This window comes from Engystomops pustulosus, chromosome 5 (genome assembly GCF_040894005.1).
Source record: "Engystomops pustulosus chromosome 5, aEngPut4.maternal, whole genome shotgun sequence".
NCBI lineage: Eukaryota > Metazoa > Chordata > Amphibia > Anura > Leptodactylidae > Engystomops > Engystomops pustulosus.
In genome coordinates, this window is record NC_092415.1 from 202543884 (window position 1) to 202571098 (window position 27215).

Genomic DNA, 27215 nt, shown 5'->3' on the forward strand with positions numbered 1-27215 from the left:
GGTTTGTCAATTGGCTGAAAGTTTTGTACGCAGGGGCAGAGAGTTTCCCGCTTGTGAACGGTTGGATTGGCCGCTCTTTTGAGGTTGGGTCTAGTGTTCGCCAGGGTTGTCCTCTGAGCCCACTACTGTACGTGTTCGCGATTGACCCATTCCTTAGGAGGGTTGATCGTGGGCCGTTGGTGGGAGTCGGGATGGACCGGGCGGCACCGGAAGCCACTCTAAGGGTGGTAGCGTATGCCGATGACGTCACTGTTTTTGTGTCCTCGAGAGGGGAGGCGCAATGGGTGATGTCAGAAGTTGACCGCTACTCAGAGGCTTCTGGGTCCAAGATCAACCAGGATAAGTGTGAGAGTCTCTGGCTGGGAGAGGGAGGTCCAGGCTTTGATCTCCCGGACACTCTTCCAGGGCCCCAAGACTCTGCCAAAGTTCTCGGCATCGAATTCGGCCAGGGGGATTACCCCATGCAAAACTGGGACGGCAGGCTTAAGATCGCCGCCCAGAAGGTGGACCAGTGGAAGGGTTGGTCTTTGACCCTCAGGGAAAGGGTGAACTTGATTAAAACTTACCTGCTCCCATTGCTGATATATCTGGGCAGTGTGTGCATGTTGCCAGAACCCCTCTGGACTCGGGTGTACAGTCTGTTCTTCCAGCTGTTATGGGGGAATAGGCTGAACCTAATCAAGAGGGAGGTTACTTACCGCACGAGGAGACAAGGAGGGTTGTGTATGGTCAACCCTGTGGTGTTCCTAGTGAATACCTTTCTTAAGATCAATGTAGCAAACCTCTGGAAAGAGAGGGCTCCTCCGTGGGTATACTCCTGCAGGGGATGGTTTCGGCCTTTCTTCCAGGAATGGGAGACAGGAGGGCGAGTGAAGGATCTCCGTACACCGCATGGGCATCTTCCGGCTTACGCTACCCCGGTTCTGAAGGTGATTCGCCGGTGGGGTCTGGGAATGTGGGAGATCAGGACCATGTCGAGGAAAGTCCTTGACAAAAGGGTTCTGTTGACCCATTTCCAGAAGCCTCTGGCCCTCAGGGATTGCCCAAGTCGGGATCTTGGGGTGGGTTTAGGTCTTTTGAATTCCATCAGGATCCCCTTGAAGTTTTGGGACTTGACTTGGCGCTGCTTCCATGGAAAGCTGTGTGTGAGGGACAATCTGAAGTGTAGGAGTTCTGAGGAAAGGGGTTGTCCCCGGGAGGAGTGCGGTGGTCTGCTGGAGAGCATGGACCACTTCCTGCTTCAGTGCCCCTTTAACACAGAGGTGTACAACCGGGTGGGCGCTTCCATCCATTGGCCCGGGTTGGCCGGTCTCTCCTATGCGGAGTGGGCCTATGGAGCATTCAGAGGCCTGGGTGGCCGGGACCGATGCACGTTATTCCTAGTTAGCCTAGTGGTCAGGTACCACACGTGGAACGCACGGTGTTTAGTATCGACGCAGCGTAAAATCCTCCCGGTGGATGAGGTGGTTAGGAACATTCTGGGTGACCTGGTGAAGGTGCGCTCTCTGGAGTATGAGAGGCTGGGCACGGGGAGGGCCTCTCTCCTTTGGAGGGGGTTCTCCTTTAGTGTCCCTTAGTCTGTCATCTCCTCTCCTGGTGTTGGGCTGAAGCTGACACTGTAGATTTTTGTTTTGTGTTATGAACATATAGAGATGTAGGGGCTTGCAGGCGCCGAACCTGGGCTTTATGTGGTTGGTTGGTTTGTTATGTTGATATGTTTAATGTGTTTGTATTTTGTGTACATTGTGTATTTATGTAGTTATAGTTAATGTGTATATAGCTTGGTTGGTTTTTGGGGTGTTGGTGTTAGGGTGTTAGGTTGGGAGGGGGGTGGACGGGATTTGGACAATATGATCCTGGGCACTGGTCTGGACTATATAGCGCGAACTTTGGACGTTAGACCAGTGTCTGGGTGGGAGGGTGATGGGCGTGGGATTTAGTTAGTTATATTTAATGTTTTTATTTCCTGTTTGTCTTTTTTTTGCTGTGTATTCTTTAGTTATTTATGGAAAAAAAAAAAAAATAAATAAATAAATAAATAAAAAAAAATTAGGTGGTGGGATTGGGTGAAGGTTTTGTTTTATAATGCTGATTGTGTGGTGTGTGTGTGGCTGGGCCAGGAGATTTTCGTAAGTCTCTTTTAGTTTGTATTATTGTTTTGTTATTATTATTATTGTTTTGTTTTGCCAGAAGTTATGGCTTGATTTATGTTTATTGTTGTAATGTTTTTCATTTTTATATATAAAATAAAAGATTTACAGGATGTAACTCAGGATCAGTACAGGATAAGTAATGTCATGTATGTACACAGTGACTGCACCACCAGCAGAATAGTGAGTGCAGCTCTGGAGTATAATACAAGATGTAACTCAGGATCAGTACAGGATAAGTAATGTCATGTATGTACACAGTGACTGCACCAGCAGCAGAATAGTGAGTGCAGCTCTGGAGTATAATACAAGATGTAACTCAGGATCAGTACAGGATAAGTAATGTCATGTATGTACAGTGACTGCACCAGCAGCAGAATAGTGAGTGCAGCTCTGGAGTATAATACAGGATGTAACTCAGGATCAGTACAGGATAAGTAATGTCATGTATGTACACAGTGACTGCACCAGCAGCAGAATAGTGAGTGCAGCTCTGGGGTATAATACAGAATGTAACTCAGGATCAGTACAGGATAAGTAATGTCATGTATGTACACAGTGACTGCACCAGCAGCAGAATAGTGAGTGCAGCTCTGGAGTATAATACTGGATGTAACTCAGGATCAGTACAGGGTAAGTAATGTCATGTATGTACACAGTGACTGCACCAGCAGCAGAATAGTGAGTGCAGCTCTGGAGTATAATACAAGATGTAACTCAGGATCAGTACAGGATAAGTAATGTCATGTATGTACACAGTGACTGCGCCAGCAGCAGAATAGTGAGTGCAGCTCTGGAGTATAATACAAGATGTAACTCAGGATCAGTACAGGATAAGTAATGTCATGTATGTACAGTGACTGCACCAGCAGCAGAATAGTGAGTGCAGCTCTGGAGTATAATACAGGATGTAACTCAGGATCAGTACAGGATAAGTAATGTCATGTATGTACACAGTGACTGCACCAGCGGCAGAATAGTGAGTGCAGCTCTGGAGTATAATACAAGATGTAACTCAGGATCAGTACAGGATAAGTAATGTCATGTATGTACACAGTGACTGCACCAGCAGCAGAATAGTGAGTGCAGCTCTGGAGTATAATACAGGATGTAACTCAGGATCAGTACAGGATAAGTAATGTCATGTATGTACACAGTGACTGCACCAGCAGCAGAATAGTGAGTGCAGCTCTGGAGTATAATACAAGATGTAACTCAGGATCAGTACAGGATAAGTAATGTCATGTATGTACACAGTGACTGCACCACCAGCAGAATAGTGAGTGCAGCTCTGGAGTATAATACAAGATGTAACTCAGGATCAGTACAGGATAAGTAATGTCATGTATGTACACAGTGACTGCACCAGCAGCAGAATAGTGAGTGCAGCTCTGGGATATAATACAGGATGTAACTCATGATCAGTACAGGATAAGTAATGTCATGTATGTACACAGTGACTGCACCAGCAGCAGAATAGTGAGTGCAGCTCTGGAGTATAATACAGGATGTAACTCAGGATCAGTACAGGATAAGTAATGTCAGGTATGTACAGTGACTGCACTAGCAGCAGAATAGTGAGTGCAGCTCTGGGGTATAATACAGAATGTAACTCAGGATCAGTACAGGATAAGTAATGTCATGTATGTACACAGTGACTGCACCAGCAGCAGAATAGTGAGTGCAGCTCTGGGATATAATACAGGATGTAACTCATGATCAGTATAGGATAAGTAATGTCATGTATGTACACAGTGACTGCACCAGCAGCAGAATAGTGAGTGCAGCTCTGGAGTATAATACAGGATGTAACTCAGGATCAGTACAGGATAAGTAATGTCAGGTATGTACAGTGACTGCACTAGCAGCAGAATAGTGAGTGCAGCTCTGGAGTATAATACAGGATGTAACTCAGGATCAGTACAGGATAAGTAATGTCATGTATGTACACAGTGACTGCACCAGCCGCAGAATAGTGAGTGCAGCTCTGGGGTATAATACAGGATGTAACTCAGGATCAGTACAGGATAAGTAATGTAATGTATGTACACAGTGACTGCACCAGCAGCAGAATAGTGAGTGCAGCTCTGGGGTATAATACAGGATGTAACTCAGGATCAGTACAGGATAAGTAATGTCATGTATGTACACAGTGACTACACCAGCAGCAGAATAGTGAGTGCAGCTCTGGAGTATAATACAGGATGTAACTCAGGATCAGTACAGGATAAGTAATGTCATGTATATACAGTGACTGCACCAGCAGCAGAATAGTGAGTGCAGCTCTGGGGTATAATACAGGATGTAACTCAGGATCAGTACAGGATAAGTAATGTCATGTATGTACACAGTGACTGCACCACCAGCAGAATAGTGAGTGCAGCTCTGGAGTATAATACAGGATGTAACTCAGGATCAGTACAGGATAAGTAATGTCATGTATGTACACAGTGACTGCACCAGCAGCAGAATAGTGAGTGCAGCTCTGGGGTATAATACAGGATGTAACTCAGGATCAGTACAGGATAAGTAATGTCATGTATGTACACAGTGACTGCACCAGCAGCAGAATAGTGAGTGCAGCTCTGGGGTATAATACAGGATGTAACAGGACATATCACCTCCTCCTACCTGTTACATTGTATTCATAGTGGAAGCAGTTCTTGTTGAGGACACAGGGTTCGCTCTCGGTGGCGGGGTGGCAGGCTTTCCCCTCCGCTGCCTGTCTTATGGGCGCTGCTGACCGCTCTCTGAAGCTGGTCCCGTCACATGGCTGCAAAACATTAACCCCTATGATCAGAATTAACCCTAAATATACTGTTTACATGGCAGACGTACCGGGGCTCTCATTTATCGGGCGCTTTTTTTTCTGCCTCTGCAAACAGACATCACATATTAGACAAAGCAAATTAAGCAAATTAAGCAAACAGCAAACCGAGGCGCGAGCGGAGAATTAAAATACTAAACATGTCATTATGGGGACGGGACCACATTTACAAAATAATGAAGATCTCCCAGACAGGATCTCGCTGTTTTGCCAAGTGTGCAACTTCACTGTCATATTTTAATTATCCGCATTATGGCGATTTCCTCTGCTCTGTATTATGAGAACTTCCAGTTCCAGTAAAAAAATGTAGTTTTGGTGCAATTTAAAGGGATATTCCCACAAAGACAAGATTCCTAAATATACTCAGGATAACAAAATATCACATTCTCTAATTCACTGTTATTAACAAAAATGCAGCATTTCACAGATACAATTCCAACCTGTCTCTATCAGTGTATACAATTTTTGTTGCCCTGGGATACGACCATAAATCTTCTATAATTTAGGGTCGCACAGGACAAATTCTTTTCATAAATAGCTTCTCCTATCTGCACACTACTCTCTGCCTCCTGCCCCTCCCCCCTGCATTATAAGACCAGCCCAGACACAGGCACTTCTTGTCGACAAGCAGCAGTGTAAATAGACTTAGTCTACAAGCTACAGATAAGATTAGGTCTCTATCCGGGAGTGAGGCATATAGCAGAGCTGACTGCGTATGTTATAGTCAAGATGTAGCAACGCTGAGAGTCATTGTGTGTTTATCCATCTCATCGATCGCATCATCTCTGATCTCTCATCTCTCTTTCAAATACTAGTAGAATGTACAGAAGCTAAAGACAAGTGTAGAAAAACCCTGTATCCTGATAATCTAAGCACATTGTCAGCACACAGCATCTCACAGCACAGAGGGATCATGAAGTGTCTGCTCAGAGAGTCCCCACCCACACTCTGGAATCTTACACTGACCATCACTGAGTAATAGGAGCTAAGAAATAATTAAAACTTTGTAAAAATGTAAAGTTATAGGGCAAAATTATCTTTATTGTGTAATCATCACTAGGGGATTAAAATTTGAGAACTTTCTTTCATGGGCAAACAATTTTAACTTAATTGATTGTATTATATATTAATTGAAATATTCACAGAGTATTCACAGAGCAGAGTCTCTTTTGAAGGACCAGTCCTGTCACAGGCATTAGTAAGAATAGGCACTGTGTAATACCTAATTTCCCCTCTGGGGGAGCTGTAGGGAAACCAAACAGTTACCATACTAATACAATTTTCTACAGATAACAGGTCACCATTTTGTAAAAAAAAAAAAACCCTTTAAGCACAGGGCCCCTTTAATAATCTTGTAAAATAAATAAAAAAATCCTTAGGAATTTTTTTTTTAAATATAATTTTTTTTTTTTTACAGGTTATTACAATCTATATTTGTCTTCGTTAATCTAATATCCCGTCCGTCGCCCAGACGCCGCTACCTTATTTCCATACTAATGAGCCTCCACCATGATGGACCTGTAATAATTAGTATTCTGCCGCGCAGCCACTGTCTGACACCTCATTACTGCCTTCACCCAATGTAGAAGAGGAACTGAATATTCAGGAGGACAATGAGACCAGCGCTGCGCAGCTTACACTGCAAAATGCTACATATCATCAGGTGCTCCATAGTAGAGCTGCGTATTCACACTGGCGCTTCATCGGAAATTGAAGAGAAGTGCAAAGTTTTTCTGCAAGCTGCAGTTTTAAAGGGAACCTGTCACCACATTTTTCACAAATACAGCTAGTGACAGGTTCCTATAGAGCCCTAGAAATTATCTGACCCCCTTATTTTAGGTAAAAATTGTTCCCCTAAGATCCCCATAAAATCAGAGTTACAACTTGCCTGGTATTTAGGGACCTATAGAGCAAGTTGGGGTGTGGTTTAATGTCATGTGACCAAGGTGACATAATTACAGGTCCTTTAGCCTCTTAGCATTAGCAAACTGTACCCCATGCACATATCTGACCAAATAAAAATCACAGCATGCCTGCAAGGACTTCTACTCCTCTCCATGCAGACTGTTGTGATTTCATGTGATATGATATGCTGGGATTTCATGAGATATATACTTGGTGTACAGTTGGCTAATGTTAGGAAGCTAAAGGACCTGTGATGAAGTCATTCTGGTCACATGACATTACTGCTGCATGCAGAGAAAGCATGGGGAGGAGCTGCTGGATTCAGCCCCAGGAGACCACGCCCACCTGACTCGCTATAAACATATATATATATATATAACATAAAGTTGAATATATGGGAATCTGAGTAGAACGAATGTGAATGTACCCTAAGTAATACAAGTGACACATGAGACACGTTGGAGACAAATTATTTGATGATGTTTCTTACCAGGGGACACTTGCTCCATTCACTCCACTCTGACATGACACAATCTTCAGGACAGGGCAGCTTGCAGTTGCGGGCTCCTAGAGGCATCTCTTCGGGCTCGCATAGATAGTCTTCTACAACATCTGCAGGACCATCCACCGTGTTCTGCATGCATCTGATAACATGGAATGTACATATATATACATTGTAACATTACAGAGAGTCTGTGTGCAGCCACTGCAATAACACCTGTGACCAGCAGGTTGTGCTGCTGAACAAGCCAAGCGCCGCTCAAGTAGCACAGAAATGACTTACAACATTGTTACCTTCTCATAGAGACCTATCAATGACCTTTTTTTATACATTTCTACCCCCTGATTAACAAAAATTAGCAGAGGCTCCTGGGGCGTGGAGAAGCCTTAGCTCCCAGGGCTCGGCCAGGCTAGGACACGCCCCAGTAGCCTCTGCAGCTAATTTACATATTACTAAAATAAAGTTTTTAACAAGTTCGATCACAGGATTATTAAATTACAGATTAGGGCAGAGGCAGCAGGAGGAATCCACCATCAGATCCACTTCTCATGGGAGGTTCCCTTTAAGTAAATGCCCTTTACCTGACTTTCTTGGTCTGGACTCCTTCTCCACAGTTCTGCTTGAGATCCACATTGGTGACTTTACATACGCTCCAGGGTTCTGTGATCCACACGTACTGGTTGCAGTCGCTGTGACACGGGACCACCTCGTATACCTGCAGCCCCCAGAGCAATGTATGGATTAGTTAGTGCAGCAATGCATTGTGGGACGGCATATGAATTCTGGGAAGATGCAATGATCAGATTACTGATCGTCCCCTATGTCTTCTCGGGTGACACGGGACGTCTGCAGGTAAAAGCTTCCCTGACGCCTGGAGGTTATTTCATATTGTAACGTGATCCGCAGCCTCTCAAATATCACATTATTCCCAGATATTCCCGTTATCAGACACATAATAATGTCCCCACTCAATCACATCCTCGGCCATTCGAATAACACAAAATATAATACAAATAAAGTTAATAATATTTCTAGAATTCTCTGATATATATTTCCAGGATGAATTACAGAGGAATCACAGAATTATCTATCACTAGGCAGGAGAGTGTCCAAATCTTCTTTCACCCCTACAGTGGGGTCTTTTTAGGGGAGACCCTTCTCTGGTTTCCAGTTGACCAGATTGGACACAGGGACCACCTGCAATCATTCCTGGGGACCTACATAGTACAGGAGGAATGTCTATTAAAGGGATTGTCCATAGTATAATTGTTATACCCTGTACACGTGATAATGAGGGTCCTTCTCCCTTTATTTTTTGGAGCAGCAGGTCCTGATGCATTATTAGATGTCTATGGGAATCATTAGCTGCAAACATAATGGGAGTCAAAGGAGATCACCCATCGGAACCCATCCTGATAAACCAGGGACATTACTTGTAGATCCAGGCACCGGGTCTGTGACAATCTTCTTATATATAAAAAAAAAGCTCATATAGTATCAACTTTTAAAATAATGATAATGAATCAGAAGAGAGGGGCTCTGGCAACGCCCCCAGAGCACTTCCGGCTCATTAGCATAATGATAAAAGTTGATTTTAGAAGGAAGGAGGCCGTGGATAACAAATCTAAGCGGAGTATTACAGGTTGAATGTGTGATGATCATATATAACATAATATAATGGGTACAGTTACTCTATATATTATGTTAAGAGACAATAGAATCTCTTCATTGATTGGTAGGTTCAGTAGGAATCAGACACCAAATTGAAACAGATTTTTTTTCTGGGTGAATTAATGTTGCTATAATTGTACTGGAAATTGGAGTATAATCCCCTCTTATCCCCTAAAACAATGATTTTTTTTTTTATAAAATACATTTTACATTACCATTAACCCCAATTCTTACCCTAATGAAACAAAATTGCAGACAATGAACACAATGGGGTATTGAGTGCAAAAAACTCCAGACTAAACAGATCAAGGATTGTACATACTGGTGTGCGCCCCCTCTGTCAAGATCTGCTCTTCTTTTAGCTTCTTTTGCCCTTTTTTGTAAGCTTTTAAAATTATGCAAATGAGTCTGGGGGCTCCAGGCTCCATAGGAATTATTGATGCCTTGAGCCCCTCAGGCTCATTTGCATAATTCTTAAAGCCCATGTTTCTTAAAAACAAGGGCATAAGAAACCAAAAGAAGAGCAGATCCTGCCGGAGGGGGCGCACACCAGTATGTCAGGGTGCTGGGCTTACAATCCTTGATCTGGTGATAGATGTCCTTTAAGGAAAAGTTAGAAAGTGGAAAGAAATGACTTGAGACATTTGTGCAACATTTTTGAGACATTTGTAACGAATGTTTCAAAAACCAACAGAGATTAGATAAATGACCCCCAATGAGATGGACAATTTTATAAAAAATAAATCAATAAATCATAATTAGAGGACTAGAGGGGTTTACAGATCAATTTCCAGAGCAATCGGAGCATTCGGTTCAGAACTATTTGATTCGGACCCAAACCAAATCTTCTGAAAAGCTCTGGCAAAGCTTCATTGAATCGACTCTTGATTGATTTATTCATCTCTAATCATGTAGAGATATAATATAATATAAATGACCCCCATAGAGTTACACTTTATATTATGAACAGATATAATATAATGTATTCATGTATGTGACCCCCGTCTTCCCTTATATCATCTGTAATGAAGCTCTGAGCCAGTGCAGGAATTCTACAGAATGCTGTGAAGACTCTTGTGAAAAAGTAACTGAAACATTGTAACGAGATCCCGCAGGAGAACCCACTGACGTACGGTGGGGGGGAAGGGTCATGTAACACAGAAGTGTATAAGTTAGAAAGCTGATCAATAAGAATAAATCTAGAAATGTGAACTTGTTCTTACCTGAGCCTGAGGAGCCCCGGGGGGTGCGAAAGAGGGGAAAAAAAAGAGAAAAATAAGGTTAAAATATAAATAAGTAAAAAGAATCTACTAAATCATCACATAACACCCTATAATACAATACAGCAAACAGTTACTTGTTTAGAGAATGTCTCCTTAATTTTGTGCCTCACGGCGTCTTATTGGAAATTTCTTAGAAACATTGGGGGATATGTACCACGGCTTCTGCGCCACGGCTTGTGCACACAGTGGGCCAGTGCGCCAGTTTTCGGTTGAACTTTGCACAGTCTTTTATGTGCAAACTGCTTGTACATGTATTTATAAAGTGTCTGCCCCACATATATGTCGCATGTGACACGTTTGTGTTTCGGCTGCACTATTCCCGATGCAACACAAATTTCTGCACTGAAAGGGGCGTTATAGTGCGCAGAAAGATTGTGCACCACATTTATCCCCGGAGGAGGGGGGGAGAGCAGACAGAAGGTGGGAGACGCAGTGCCTTGCATGATAGCACGCACCCTTGGGATACCCTGCTCCTTCAGGCAGGATGCCAGGTAGGCATACAAACTTGATTTTCTGGGGATAGGAACTATGCACTTTTTTTTTAGTTAAAAACAGTGTTAGTATAGGCTAAGGGAACTTGTTATTAGGCTTATTAGTGAAAATCTCTCAACTGGTTTCCTTTAAGGATTAAAGGGTATGTTCATAATAAACATCGGGAGCACTTTCAAGTAAATACACAGAGTGTGAAAAAATAAATTGTCATCATTTACACAATAACTTGAATAATATTTCCTTAGAACAAGTACAGTAATAAAAAAATACATTCTACATGAATTATATTGTCTCCAGAGGGCAGTAGAGATACAGGTCTGGGTCTCGATGGAAAGAGACTGCGGGAAAAGGCTCATTAGTTGTGTTGTATATTAGAAGTTCATCATTTTGATCAATTGCTTCCAACATATTGTATTGTAATAGAACAGTGAGCAAAATAATACAGAAAAGAAGGTGAGAACATAGACAACAAATCCCAAGACAGTCGCCTACTGTTCCCAGGATAACTGCAACTACAGTCAATGCACAATAATAACTGTACAGAGATTCTCAGCAGTGATCAACTATAGTGTAATACTGTCACTATGCATATAATACCACAGCCATTAGCAGGTACAAGATTTATACACCTTAAAACTATAATACTGCCCCCTATGTACAGGTATATAACTACTATAATACTGCCCGCTATGTACAAGAATATAACTACTATAATACTGCCCCCTATGTACAAGAATATAACTACTATAATACTGCCCCCTATATACAAGAATATAACTACTATAATACTGCCCCATATGTACAAGAATATAACTACTATAATACTGCCCCCTATGTACAAGAATATAACTAGTATAATACTGCCCCCTATGTACAAGAATATAACTACTATAATACTGCCCCATATGTACAAGAATATAACTACTATAATACTGCCCCCTATGTACAGGAATATAACTACTATAATACTGCCCGCTATGTACAAGAATATAACTACTATAATACTGCCCCCTATGTACAAGAATATAACTACTATAATACTGCCCCCTATGTACAAGAATATAACTAGTATAATACTGCCCCCTATGTACAAGAATATAACTACTATAATACTGCCCCCTATGTACAAGAATATAACTACTATAATACTGCCCCCTATGTACAAGAATATAACTACTATAATACTGCCCCCTATGTACAAGAATATAACTACTATAATACTGCCCCCTATGTACAGGAATATAACTACTATATTACTGCCCCCTATGTACAAGAATATAACTACTATAATACTGCCCCCTATGTGCAGGAATATAACTACTATAATACTGCCCCCTATGTACAGGGATATAACTACTATAATACTGCCCCCTATGTACATGAATATAACTACTATAATACTGCCCCCTATGTACAAGAATATAACTACTATAATACTGCTCCCTATGTACAAGAATATAACTACTATAATACTGCCCCCTATGTACAAGAATATAACTACTATAATACTGCCCCTATGTACAAGAATATAACTACTATGATACTGCCCCTATGTACAAGAATATAACTACTATAATACTGCCCCCAATGTACAGAAATATAACTACTATAATACTGCCCCCTATGTACAAGAATATAACTACTATAATACTGCCCCTATGTACAAGAAAATAACTACTATAATACTGCCCCCTATGTACAAGAATATAACTACTATAATACTGCCCCTTATGTACAAGAATATAACTACTATAATACTGCCCCCTATGTACAAGAATATAACTGCTATAATACTGCCCCTATGTACAAGAATATAACTACTATAATACTGCCCCCTATGTCCAAGAAAATAACTACTATAATAATGCCCCCTATGTACAGGAATATAACTACTATAATACTGCCCCGTATGTACAAGAATATATGTACTATAATACTGCCCCCTATTTACAAGAATACAACTACTTTAATACTGCCCCTGTGTACAAGAATATAACTACTATAATACTGCCCCCTATGTACAAGAATATAACTGCTATAATACTGCCCCTATGTACAAGAATATAACTACTATAATACTGCCCCCTATGTCCAAGAAAATAACTACTATAATAATGCCCCCTATGTACAGGAATATAACTACTATAATACTGCCTCCTATGTACAAGAATATAACTACTATAATACTGCCCCCTATGTACAGGAATATAACTACTATAATACTGCCCCCTATGTACAAGAATATAACTACTATAATACTGGCCCCTATGTACAAGAATATAACTACTATAATACCGCCCCCTATGTACAAGAATATAACTACTATAATACTGCCCCCTATGTACAGGAATATAACTACTATAATACTGCCCCCTATGTACAAGAAAATAACTACTATAATACTGCCCCCTATGTACAAGAATATAACTACTATAATACTGCCCCCTATGTACAAGAATATAACTACTATAATACTGCCCCCTATGTACAGGAATATAACTACTATAATACTGCCCCCTATGTACAAGAATATAACTACTATAATACTGCCCCCTATGTACAAGAATATAACTACTATAATACTGCCCCCTATGTACAAGAATATAACTACTATAATACTGCCCCCTATGTACAAGAATATAACTACTATAATACTGCCCCCAATGTACAGGAATATACCTACTATAATACTGCCCCCAATGTACAGGAATATAACTACTATAATACTGCCCCCTATGTACAGGAATATAACTACTATAATGCTGCTCCCTATGTACAAGAATATAACTACTATAATACTGCCCCCTTTGTACAAGAATATAAATAGTATAATACTGCCCCCTATGTACAGGAATATAACTACTATAATACTGCCCCCTATGTACAGGAATATAACTACTATAATACTGCCCCCTATGTACAGGAATATAACTACTATAATACTGCCCCCTATGTACAAGAATATAACTACTATAATACTGCCCCCTATGTACAAGAATATAACTACTATAATACTGCCCCCTATGTACAGGAATATAACTGCTATAATACTGCCCCCTATGTACAGGAATATAACTACTATAATACTGCCCCTATGTACAGGAATATAACTGCTATAATACTGCCCCCTATGTACAAGAATATAACTACTATAATACTGCCCCCTATGTACAAGAATATAACTACTATAATACTGTCCCCTATGTACAGGAATATAACTACTATAATACTGCCCCCTATGTACAGGAATATAACTGCTATAATACTGCCCCCTATGTACAGGAATATAACTACTATAATACTGCCCCCTATGTACAGGAATATAACTACTATAATACTGCCCCCTATGTACAAGAATATAACTACTATAATACTGCCCCCTATGTACTAGAATATAACTACTATAATACTGCCCCCTATGTACAAGAATATAACTACTATAATACTGCCCCCTATGTACAGGAATATAACTACTATAATACTGCCCCCTATGTACAGGAATATAACTACTATAATGCTGCTCCCTATGTACAAGAATATAACTACTATAATACTGCCCCCTATGTACAAGAATATAAATAGTATAATACTGCCCCCTATGTACAGGAATATAACTACTATAATACTGCCCCCTATGTACAGGAATATAACTACTATAATACTGCCCCCTATGTACAGGAATATAACTACTATAATACTGCCCCCTATGTACAGGAATATAACTGCTATAATACTGCCCCCTATGTACAAGAATATAACTACTATAATACTGCCCCCTATGTACAAGAATATAACTACTATAATACTGCCCCCTATGTACAGGAATATAACTGCTATAATACTGCCCCCTATGTACAGGAATATAACTGCTATAATACTGCCCCCTATGTACAAGAATATAACTACTATAATACTGCCCCCTATGTACAAGAATATAACTACTATAATACTGCCCCCTATGTACAGGAATATAACTGCTATAATACTGCCCCCTATGTACAGGAATACAATTACTATAATACTGCCCCCTATGTACAGGAATATAACTACTATAATACTGCTCCCTATGTACAAGAATATAACTACTATAATACTGCCCCCTATGTACAGGAATATAACTGCTATAATACTGCCCCCTATGTACAGGAATATAACTACTATAATACTGCCCCCTATGTACAGGAATATAACTACTATAATACTGCCCCCTATGTACAAGAATATAACTACTATAATACTGCCCCCTATGTACAGGAATATAACTACTGTAATACTGCCCCCTATGTACAGGAATATAACTGCTATAATACTGCCCCCTATGTACAGGAATATAACTACTATAATACTGCCCCCTATGTACAGGAATATAACTACTATAATACTGCCCCCTATGTACAAGAATATAACTACTATAATACTGCCCCCTATGTACAAGAATATAACTACTATAATACTGCCCCCTATGTACAAGAATATAACTACTATAATACTGCCCCTATGTACAAGAATATAACTACTATAATACTGCCCCCAATGTACAGGAATATAACTACTATAATACTGCCCCCTATGTACAAGAATATAACTACTATAATACTGCCCCCTATGTACAAGAATATAACTACTATAATACTGCCCCCTATGTACAGGAATATAACTACTATAATACTGCCCCTATGTACAGGAATATAACTACTATAATACTGTCCCCTATGTACAAGAATATAACTACTATAATACTGCCTCCTATGTACAAGAATATAACTACTATAATACTGCTCTTATCTATATAAATTCATACAGAAGTTTGTATATAACATTTCTGGGCTGACATCTATAAAATCCTCTATTATATTGGCCGCTCCCCCGACTCCCCTCTAATTTGGCTCCATTTTGATTGATTGTCATAATTAATAGACGCTCTAATGCCACATGTAATGTATCTCATATTTATGATAATGTGTTATTCAAATGTGGGACATGAATAATTCACAATCCAGAGGAGGATTCTCAGGGCGACGAGCACATCTGCCAATAACACAGTAAATCAGGTTCAGATGACATATGGCGGCATTTCTTCAAATGTTTCTTCTATAATACATGTAGTCTCGCCGCCGCACCGATCATGAGACTTGTGGGTCTGCAGACGGAGGGGTAGGACATGTTGTCCAGAGTTCTGATCCAGGAAGTTCTCTTCTATGGACAGGAGTGTGAAGAGCGCTGTTATTAAGCTGAAGCAGAGAAGTTTCTGATATGGTCCAGGACATGGTCCTCTAGCTCAGCAGGGACACTCACACCTTCCTGTGAACCCCTGTACATAAACCTGTGAGGGCCCCTTCTGCCAGAAACGGACAAATCACATCTTTGCCTATTTAAATAGAAGATCAAAGAAGACGGAAAGTCATAATGTACCTGGTAGATTGGGGGAGATAAGGATCTATTGGAAGTAGCCCTTGTGGTCTAGGGTGGTGAAGAGGTCACCGATCAGAACCACTGTGTCTATGGTAGTGATACTGGTAACTGGTGTTACTAGTGATAACACTTCTAGATTAGAGAATAAGATAATGAGAAAAACTCTTGTGGTCTCGGGTAATGAAGGCGTAAATGATAATAATCGTATCTGTTTATGGTGGAGGATCTATATGAAGTAGCCCTGGTGGTCTAGGGTGGTGAAGAGGTCACGGATCAGAACCACTGTGCCTATGGTAGTGATACTGGTAACTGGTGTTACTAGTGATAACACTTCTACATTAGAGAATAAGATAATGAGAGTAACTCTTGTGGTCTAGGGTAGTGAAGATGTAACTGATAATAATCCTTTCTGTTTATGGTGAAGAATCTATATGAAGTAACCCTTGTGGTCTAGGGTGGTGAAGAGGTCACCGATCAGAACCACTGTGCCTATGGTAGTGATACTGGTAACTGGTGTTACTAGTGATAACACTTATGGTCTAGATTAGGGAATAAGATAATGAGAAAAACTCTTATGGTCTCGGGTAGTGAAGACGTAAATGATAATAATCCTTTTTTTATGGTGGAGGATCTATATGAAGTAACCCTTATGGTCTAGGATACGGTTGACTGGGAAGAATCTTTGTGGTCTAGGTTATTGGTCAAACCTGGGTTATAGGTCTAGGTATCGTCAAATCCTTAGTGGTCTAGGGCAGTGAAGGGGTTACTAGTAATAACTGTATTTCTCGAGTAAAAAAAGAGGTAACTGATAATAATCCTTATGGTTTATGTTAGTGAAGAAGTTACTGGTCATAACCCTTTGCCTTTGGTAGTGAAAGGGTTACTATATTTTTATAGTAATATCCCTTGAGGACTTAAGTAATGAAGAGGTCACTGGTAATGATTCGTATGGTCTAGGGCAGTGATGGCGAACCTTTTAGAAGCCGAGTGCCCAAACTGCCCAACCCAAAACTCCCCTTATTTATTGCGAGGTGCCAATCAAAAATTAAAGCAGTAACTTATTGCTTCCTGTTCAACAACGTTCAATCATATTGGCCTCCTGAGGACAGCAGCACAATAGAAAGATGGTAAATTTTCATAATTTTAGCTGCTTACCAGTTTCCTTCTGTACAGAGAGAATCGTGGGGCTACCAGGAGATCCTCCAAAAATAATTCGACCCTGTCTAATTCTCCCTCTTCTTACAGTCCCAAGTAGCGAAGTAAGTATCAAAATATAACTGGAAGCAGCATCTTTTAAGTTGCTTGGAACTGCAGGAAAATTCTTTGAGTCTTGTCTGGTGTGCTGGGGCGATGGCCCGGGTGCCCACAGAAAGGGCTCTGAGTGCCGCCTCTGGCACCCGTGCCATAGGTTCGCCACCACTGGTCTAGTGCATTAAAGGCTTTACTAGAAGTAATAATCCTTAAGCTCTACGTAGGTTACTGGTAACAATCACTATGGTCAATGGTAGTTAAGGGGTAACTCTTGTGGTCTAGGACAGTGACGGAGATAATGATTGTACCCTTGTGACCCGAATTGTGTAGATCTGCGATCACTTTAATGAGAGGGGCAGGAGGTCACTAGCTTCCCCTCCCCTCTCTCCGCCCTCTTGGCAGCTAGTGCTGCCAGTGCGCTGTGAGTACAGGTAGCAGCTCTGCTGTATGGGGGATTGGAGCTAGTAGTGTAGATGGTGAAGGGATGTCAGGTACTTTGTGTAGCTGCTGCCTTATCTGTGTCTCTCACAAGCAGCAGCTAAATCAAATATACTTAAAATGCAATGTTCTACTTTTCACAAAGTAAGGAGAACGAGGATGATGATAGGAGGTATAACAGAGAAGTCTCTGTCTGGCTCAATTTCCTAACTCTGAGTTCTTAGGCTCATTTGCATAATAAAGAATCAGTGATTTTACAATAATTAATGTATGGATCAACAAGATGAAAGCTGTGATGGCAGAAATAGTGAGAGGTTCCCTTCAAGGTTTTGGTTTCGCTTTAATAATTTAAGTCAAATCATGACAGTAACCTGATTGGTATGGTCCAGTTTCGGACAGGGTCTCCCTCCATTGTAGGGCTTCTCTCGTAGCCATTTGGATCGAACCTTGACTCCACTTCCGCATGACTTGCTGCATCGAGACCAGTTGGACCATTCGCTGAGCTTGCAGTCAGAGGGGCAGGGAATTATACACGCTTCTTCTATGTAACCTAAGAAGGAGGTAAAAAACAGAATAAAATGGGATGATCGGCAACAAGATGGAGACCTTTAGTCAATAGATAAGGTCTCCTTGGTGCCCGAAAAGTAGGTGGCTCATAAATGAGTCTCTCTACAGCTAGAGGTCTCAGCAGAGATGGAGATATGGAATGCAGATTCTGTACTGGACCCACAACTATAATTCTTCTTATAGCGATGAGGCACCTAATGGGCTCCTTGAGGCTTCCAGACCTCACGTTCTCAAGTAACACCCTTGGATAGGATCATTGTCAGTGAAGGGTTGTCCTAGAACCACAACTTCTCTCTTGTGGTCAGAGGATTCCACCGGTCACAAAATAAAATGGATCAATTGTTACTCCATTCCAGTAGGGGACCTAGAACCCCAATGCTTCTTTTTGGTGGGGTAACGGTGACCAGTTGTGAGTTTAGGAACATGCCATCCATGATAATGTCCCTGGTGGTCTAAGGCAGTGAAACAGCAGTTAATGTTATTTCCTGGTACTGAAGGCAGCAGGACCCCTTTCTGTTTATCCTTCATCTTAGACAATTATAGGATCTTGTAGGAGAAGAGGCGGAATCTGATCTGTGAGAGATCTATGGAGAGTGTAAGAAGGGAAGATGGGTAGGGGGAGCTCGATAATTGTTTTCCAAACTTCTGAGGGTCCATGAGAGCCTGGGAACATCTTATCATTGGGGACCGCTTACTAAGATTGGATCCTTTAATAGATGTTGCTCCACTGATTCTACAATAGTTAGAATTGTCTTTGCAGTCCTCACTGTTGCAGCATGATCAGTTTTGGATTTCTATTGTCAAATGGGTGGGGCCATGCCGTCTGCTCCAGCCCAGGGCCACCCACTTGACAGTAGTAAGTCTAATTACCATATTAGGAACTGAAACTATGTTGGAATCAATTGAACAAAGACTATTAAAGAGAAGGGGTTGGTGAAGGCAGTGGTGAACCTAACCGCTCTGCTGAGGGGAGCTATAGAACAGCGCCCCCTACAGAATTAATGTCCTCATTTCTAACACCTAGGCTGACATTGGGTATTTAAAGGAACCTCTCACCACATTTTTTCACACATACAGCTAGTGACAAGTTCCCATAGAGCCGTATGAACTAAAGGACTCCTCCCCATGCCTTATGCCACCTCACTATTTAGCACTTTATGTCATGTGACAAGGGTGACATCATCTAAGGTCCTATAACCAGTGACATTTAAGGACATCTACCATGAGAATGAAGGATTGTAAACCAAGCACGCTGACATACTGTTGTGTGCCCCCTCTGGCAGGATCTACTCTTCTTTTAGCTTCTTATGCCTGGGTTTTTACAAAAATAGTATTTTTAAAATTATGCAAATGAGCCTCACAGGGTCTAAGCTTGTTTTTTTCTTAAAAACAAGGGTATTGGGAGCTTGAAGAAGAGCAGATCCTGACAGAGGGGGAACACACCAGTATGTTAGTGTGCTTGGCTTACAATCCTTGATCCTGCTGATAGATGTCCTTTAACATCTACCCCATGTATGTATCTGATCACATGAAATCACAGCAGCCTTCATGTAGGATGGGGAAGTATAGAAGTCCATGGAGGCTGCTGTCATTTCAAGTGTCAGGGAGTAAGAGTTCTCCCTTTGGGAGTTTTCCAATTAAGGCTTGCTTGTAGAGGAAGATTTTTAATTGTGCCATCTAGGAAAACTTATCTGCATATTTACCAATGATTTCGTATGATCAGATACATACATAAGGTAGATGATAGTGTCATACAGCAGCATGTTCTATCAGTAAGACCTGTCAATCTGAAACAAGGAGGTGGGGCAATGCAAGTAAAATGTAATATACAGGACTCCATTAATAACACTGGTCTCACATCAGGTGAGTTTGCATATAAGTTTACAAACAGCAGCCTTGGAAAGGAACCATTACCGCTTTTCAATTATAGTATTTTTTAAGAAGTATTCATTTTGGTTGAGTAATTTAAAATAGCAGGTTCCCTTTAACAAGTGTGTGTGAGGTCCCCGATGCTACCACCCCCCCATCTTGCTACAGGTGGTGCTGGCTGAGGCAACAGGCTCAACTCCCCTCATGGCTGTTGCACCCCTGGACGAAGGGGGAAGGTCCTTCATTTTAGACTCAAATCACAAACTACTGGGTTTTGTTGTTTTGAGTTTATTTGAGGTCACGGAATGTTCTAGCAATTCCATGATTATCTTAATAGATAAAATGTAAAATAATAGAGACAGGAATTTTTTTTTCTCCATATTTTATCTCTATTCTTCGGAAGAAGAAGAATCCGTCTCTTATCTAGATGAAGATGCTGCTAAATCCATATCTCCGTAGCAGAGAGTAATATATCAGCCGGAAATCAGCGGCTCCTATCTCCCCATGTAATCCAATAAAACATTTTATTACTTGCTTCACACATTAAATTATACGGGGATCCTGCATAATTAATTGGGGCTCCATCTCTGCGCGTCGCCATGTGCCGCCGCCGCTCACTTCAACTTAATCAGCCGAATAAATCATTAGAGAAAATTAATTTTCAGTAACAGCGAGTTTGCCGTTTCCTCTTGTTTTTTTTTTTTTTCTTACACCCGGAGCTTTATTTAATAACTAACCATGGACACAAAATATTAGATGAAATTTTATTTACAGGTTTCGCTGGCGCCGGCGGGTTTATCTACATCGTACAGGAGGCCGGGAAGAAAGACGGGAAAAAATAAACATAGAATAATAGAATAAAAATAATAACTAGAGAGGAAGATACATAATAATGTTCTACATTAATATATTTATTATCCAATTTTTACTTGGATTACTATGATTATCTTTCGTATATGAATATCTTTATTATACTTTTATTTACTATTATTATTTAGTTGTCTACTGACTATTTATTTTATTATTTATTATCACTAGTTATAATAAGGTTTATTATACCTGAATTACTTTCTTATTGTTATTACTTGTATTATTTTGGTTATTACTGTTATTTATTATGAGGATTTTTATTATTATTTTTCATTATTCCTTATGGCTATGATTATGGTTAATATTATTATTATTTTTGTTGTTAATAAAGAATGTTATTTTGTTATTATCCCCATGATTATTTTTATTATTTTATTATTCATTATGCCTATGATTATTTTTAATATTATTATTATCATTATTGTTAATAAGAATGTTATTTTGTTATTATCCCCAATATTATTTTTATAATTATTTTATTATTCATTATGACTATGATTACTGTTAATATTACCATTATTGTTGTATTGTTACTATTTTATAATTTTATTATCATCCCTATGACTACTGTTAATATTACTAATATTATTGTACTGTTACTATTTTATAATTGTATTATCATCCCTATGATTATTGTTTATATTACTATTATTATTGTATTGTTTCTAGTTTATAATTTTATTATCATCCCTAAGGTTATTGTTAATATTATTATGATTCATTTGAAGAATAGTTATTTTCTTTGTGTAAAATTTACATTTGTTAAACAAACTTAAAGAGAACCTGTCATGCAAACTAAGATGGAGAGGAGTAGATGTCCATGCAGGCATGCTGGGATTTCATGTGATCGGATGTATGCATGGTGTACAGTTTGCTAATGTTAGGAGACTAAAGGACCTGTGATGATGTCACTCTGGTTACATGATATGCTGAGAAGAGGCATGGGGAGGAGTGAATGGGAGGGGCCAGCCGAGCAGGAGGAGCCTTCTCCAATACCAGGTAATATAAGATAAAATTTATGTGGATGTAGGGGAAACAATTTTTAGTTAAAAGAAGGGTGTCAGTTAGTTAATAGGGCTCTATGGGAACCTGCCACTAGCTGTATACGTGAAAATGTGGTGGCAGGTTCCCTTTAAACAATTGCCCTATGGCCCATGAGTCTTTGGGTATGCCCTCGGTTACAGACTTCTTTTGATATAATTGTTGACACAGATCAGAAAAATATAAAATTAGAAAAAAAAACTTCAAATAAACCATTGAAAACAGGATGACTCTCTGCAAAATACTCACCATGGCTGTTACATCTTGAGGTCTCCACCAGCCGGTTGTTCTGGTCGTAGCACGCCATGGCTTGATACCGGTAACCTTGTCCACACTCCTTGATGTCTCCTTGAACTTTCATTCCGAGGAGGACCTCCACTTTCCCTTCCGGAAGGATACAGTCTGACCAGTTCCCTACCGGCTGAGCATTGTATTTGTCACATGGACAGAACTGCGTCTCGATCACTGGGTAAAGTTGGGAATTCTTACACTTGTCTTTCTTTTTACTCTTTCCTGTAGAGAAGAAATTTTGAGAATTCTAAAAATAACAAAACCTGTTAGAAAAATAACATAACCTGTTCAATTAAAGAGAACTTCAATCTATAGAACATTGAAACAGGAAGTGTTCAATTTCTCCACAGCGCCACTCCAGGTGAAACAGAGCATTACATGGTTGAATCCGTATGTTTAAGTGTAACACATGGGAATGCTAGGTCCTCCAGATCAAGAGAAGTTCTGTATACTGCTCAAGCTAATAGTTGATGAAACTAGCAAACCCCTTTAACAAGGTGACATTCGATAAGCAAGAAGACTTCTGACACACATCATATGGGACTGACTATAGTAGAAAAGCATGGACACCAGGGGCCGATGAGGTCTAGATAGTATTGTACCAAAGTCTAGAGAACTAAGCTGAGAGATGCCAAGCCCTGGAGGACACAGGTAGAGTACCAAGACTACGGACTCTACATACACAGTCATGCCAACCTACCACACAGTCCCTAATAGGGAATCATTAGCTCCTTGCTCATAGTATATGGCAGTGGTGGCGAACCTATGGCACGGGTGCCAGAGGTGGCACTCAGAGCCCTCTATATGGGCACCCTTGGTATCACCCCAGGCTAGAGTTTGCCAAACAGGACTTAAGGCTTCTTGCAGTCCCAGGCACCCCAAGACCTTAGAAGGAAGCTACAATGATGATCCAAACTTGTTCTCCTTTCTACTGTATTGGTGTCCTCAGGTGCCTATACAATTTAAACCTGTGACAGAGCAGGTTGTCGCATCGGCACTTTGCGAAATATACTCGGGTTTTGGTTGTAGTTTGGGCACTCGGTGTCTAAAAGGTTTGCCATCACTGGTATATGGTTTTGAGGATAAGGTGCCCTGTTTGAGCAGTTGAGACCTTCATGTCCCATGACCTTAAGTAGCATGAACCAAGATCTGATCAGCGTATGTCTTCATGTATAACATTTTACACTTGTCGTGACTTTGATAGGAGCATGTCCATGCATGACGTAATCTGTAAACACCTACCTAGAAGGGCTCGTTTCCGGGTCCTGACCGCTCCACAATCTCCATTACACGGTGAGAATTTGGACCAGTTGGATAGCTGGCAGTCATCCTGGCACGGTATCTGACATGGCTGAGTCAACGGTGGTAAAGGTCCAGCGTGTTTGAGGCACGCAGTGATGTCCGACTGTGCTCCATCCTGTCTACGACAAGTGATTGCTAAAGAAATGGAGGAAAAACACAAAAAAAATGTGATAAAAGCAAAACGTAAATGACTATAAACATGACTAGAAGTCATCGTAACACCACCGCTTGGCCATCAAATACCCATAATACGCTCTGATTAATAATGTTGGCCTATACCAAAAACTTTTCCTTGACTCAACCATCCATGACCTTGCTCTGATGTTTTCAAGCTAAATGGGCAACGTAATGGCTGCTAATCAACTCCTAATCTTCTGATGGAACATAACTAACTCTCAACCACTAAAAGATCCTGGTGGGATAGTTGATGGACCAACAGGCTATATCCAAAACCTTTTCTTTCCTCACATCAAACATGACCTGGATGTGTTCAAACCCCTCACTTTTCTAAAGAACATTTATAACATAACGACCTGGAGTCATCGTCTAAGGAGATCCATACGAAGAGGCCACAAGCATCTACTTCTGAAAGTGGGGGTTGAGGTCTTCCTTCCTTGGCATCTTCTAAGGAGTTGTATCTTCTGCTGAACTTGGAGCCTGTGGTCAAAACTTGTTCTCGGCTCATCAGACAACTCTGACCTGGAACCTCTTTTTCGGTCAAGTGGACAACATTGAGGCCTGTAGTGCAAATGGGGCCTCGGCCTACTGTATAGCACCAATCTTTCCTCCGCTCATACCTACACCCAATATTCGACCGGAGATCTTTTGGCCCAATGGTTTTGGAACTACACCCTCCATCTACCCCTTGGAAAAAAGAAAACCCCATAGGTGCCTTCAAATTTGATTATCTTCAGTGTGGGGCCTTTAGATGTGTGAGAGCTTGGTTCCACCAGAGGTTCTTCAGGTTCTCCTTAGCTACTCGATTACTTTGCAAATCTTTTCCAAGGTCAAATATATCGTAGTGAGAAAGTAAGTTAAGATTGAGGTCTCCACCAGCCGGTTGTTCTGGTCGTAGCACGCCATGGCTTAATACCGGTAACCTTGTCCACACTCCTTGATGTCTCCTTGAACTTTCATTCCGAGTAGGACCTCCACTTTCCCTTCCGGAAGGATACAGTCTGACCAATTCCCTACCGGCTGAGCATTGTATTTGTCACATGGACAGAACTGTCAAATATACTGTAGTGAGAAAGTAAGTTAAGATTGAGTATGAATAGTGTCCTACTGGGGGTCCTTGCAGGAAGGATTCTGAGGGTAGGACCGTAGTTGACCCTCAGGAATGTTTGCCCATGGAAAGTGATTGACTCCGGTCAAAGTTGTTTGACCTTTATTGTGGAATAACTTGGAACATGAGAGGATCCCTTTTCATCCCGATCGGTTGTGTAGCTGCTCGAGGACTTGCCGATGTGCCCACCGTTTTCCTTTAGGTTCTTCATCTCCGCGATTTAGCCAACCACCCCCCCTTCCCTCTGGGAATCTCCCATCATGCATCACTGTGTAAAATGAATATCACACTCCAGCAGATGTAATGACAATGAATAACGTGGATTAATTATTCCATATAAATATAACAGCGCGTGTAGATGTATTTACTAGCCATCTCCTCGCGATCGTCAGGTTCTCAGTAAACATTTACAAGGATTCGGCTTTTGTTTCCTGAGAACGGATGACGCGGCGCGGCAGCTTTTATAAACCCTTCCTGATTAAGGAGATGAGAGAATTTAATTGCGCGCTGTAATCTGTATAACATAACGGCTTGTAGATCTTAATGGAATTTAGTAAAGCAATTAAGTCCCATAATTATACAGATAACGCGCTCCGCTACAACGTATTCTTCGACAACGTTATAGAGCTCCGAGGAGAACAACGAGCCGCCCCCTATGTACCAGGCGAGGAGTCGCAGAGAGGACAACACGGAGCAGAATACCCGGAATATGTCCCAGGGACTCCCTGCATCATCAACTAGAACAATGGTGATACCTGGAACACGTCATCCACTGATGGAAGGAGACAATAGGGTAACACGATAGAACATGACATGAGGTAGCTGCAGCAGTAATATCATAAGCTTTACTTACCAACATTTTATACAATTTATTACATATACAGTAACATGATAGTAAATATATGTATACATTATCCACTTATAATTACATCCTTGTGTGTATTACCCCTGTACTGTGACATCACTGTGTGTATTATCTCTGTACTGTGACATCACTGTGTGTATTATCCCTGTACTGTGACATCACTGTGTGTATTATCCCTGTACTGTGACATCACTGTGTGTATTATCTCTGTACTGGGACATCACTGTGTGTATTATCCCTGTACTGTGACATCACTGTGTGTATTATCCCTGTACTGTGACATCACTGTGTGTATTATCTCTGTACTGTGACATCACTGTGTGTATTACCCCTGTACTGTGACATCACTGTGTGTATTATCTCTGTACTGTGACATCACTGTGTGTATTATCCCTGTACTGTGACATCACTGTGTGTATTATCCCTGTACTGTGACATCTCTGTGTGTATTACCCTGTACTGTGACATCACTGTGTGTATTACCCCTGTACTGTGACATCACTGTGTGTATTATCTCTGTACTGTGACATCACTGTGTGTATTATCTCTGTACTGTGACATCACTGTGTGTATTATCCCTGTACTGTGACATCACTGTGTGTATTATCCCCTGTACTGTGACATCACTGTGTGTATTATACCTGTACTGTGACATCACTGTGTGTATTATCCCTGTACTGTGACATCACTGTGTGTATTATCCCTGTACTGTGACATCTCTGTGTGTATTACCCTGTACTGTGACATCACTGTGTGTATTACCCCTGTACTGTGACATCACTGTGTGTATTATCCTGTACTGTGACATCGCTGTGTGTATTATCCCTGTACTGTGACATCACTGTGTGTAGTATCCCTGTACTGTGACATCACTGTGTGTATTATCCCTGTGCTGTGACATCACTGTGTGTATTATCCCTGTACTGTGACATCACTATGTGTATTATCTCTGTACTGTGACATCACTGTGTGTATTATCCATGTACTCTGACATCACTGTGTGTATTACCCCTGTACAGTGACATCACTGTGTGTATTATCTCTGTACTGTGACATCCCTGTGTGTATTACCCCTGTACTGTGACATCGCTGTGTGTATTACCCCTGTACTGTGACATCGCTGTGTGTATTATCCCTGTACTGTGACATCACTGTGTGTATTACCCCTGTACTGTGACATCGCTGTGTGTATTA

The 27215-nt window shown here is 40.8% G+C and overlaps 1 protein-coding gene across 1 annotated transcript in view; it reads right to left on the bottom strand.

Moving 5' to 3' along the window:
- The window catches only part of THSD7A (thrombospondin type 1 domain containing 7A), a 324008-nt gene that overhangs the window by 22151 nt on the left and 274642 nt on the right, over positions 1–27215 (bottom strand). Inside the window, exons 14-19 of the mRNA XM_072154376.1 lie at positions 23812–24006; positions 22528–22791; positions 18297–18481; positions 7966–8099; positions 7373–7526; positions 4782–4923 (exon numbers count right to left, since the gene is read on the bottom strand). Coding sequence (XP_072010477.1) covers positions 4782–4923; positions 7373–7526; positions 7966–8099; positions 18297–18481; positions 22528–22791; positions 23812–24006 — 1074 coding nt within the window. The remainder of the gene's footprint in view (positions 1–4781; positions 4924–7372; positions 7527–7965; positions 8100–18296; positions 18482–22527; positions 22792–23811; positions 24007–27215) is intronic.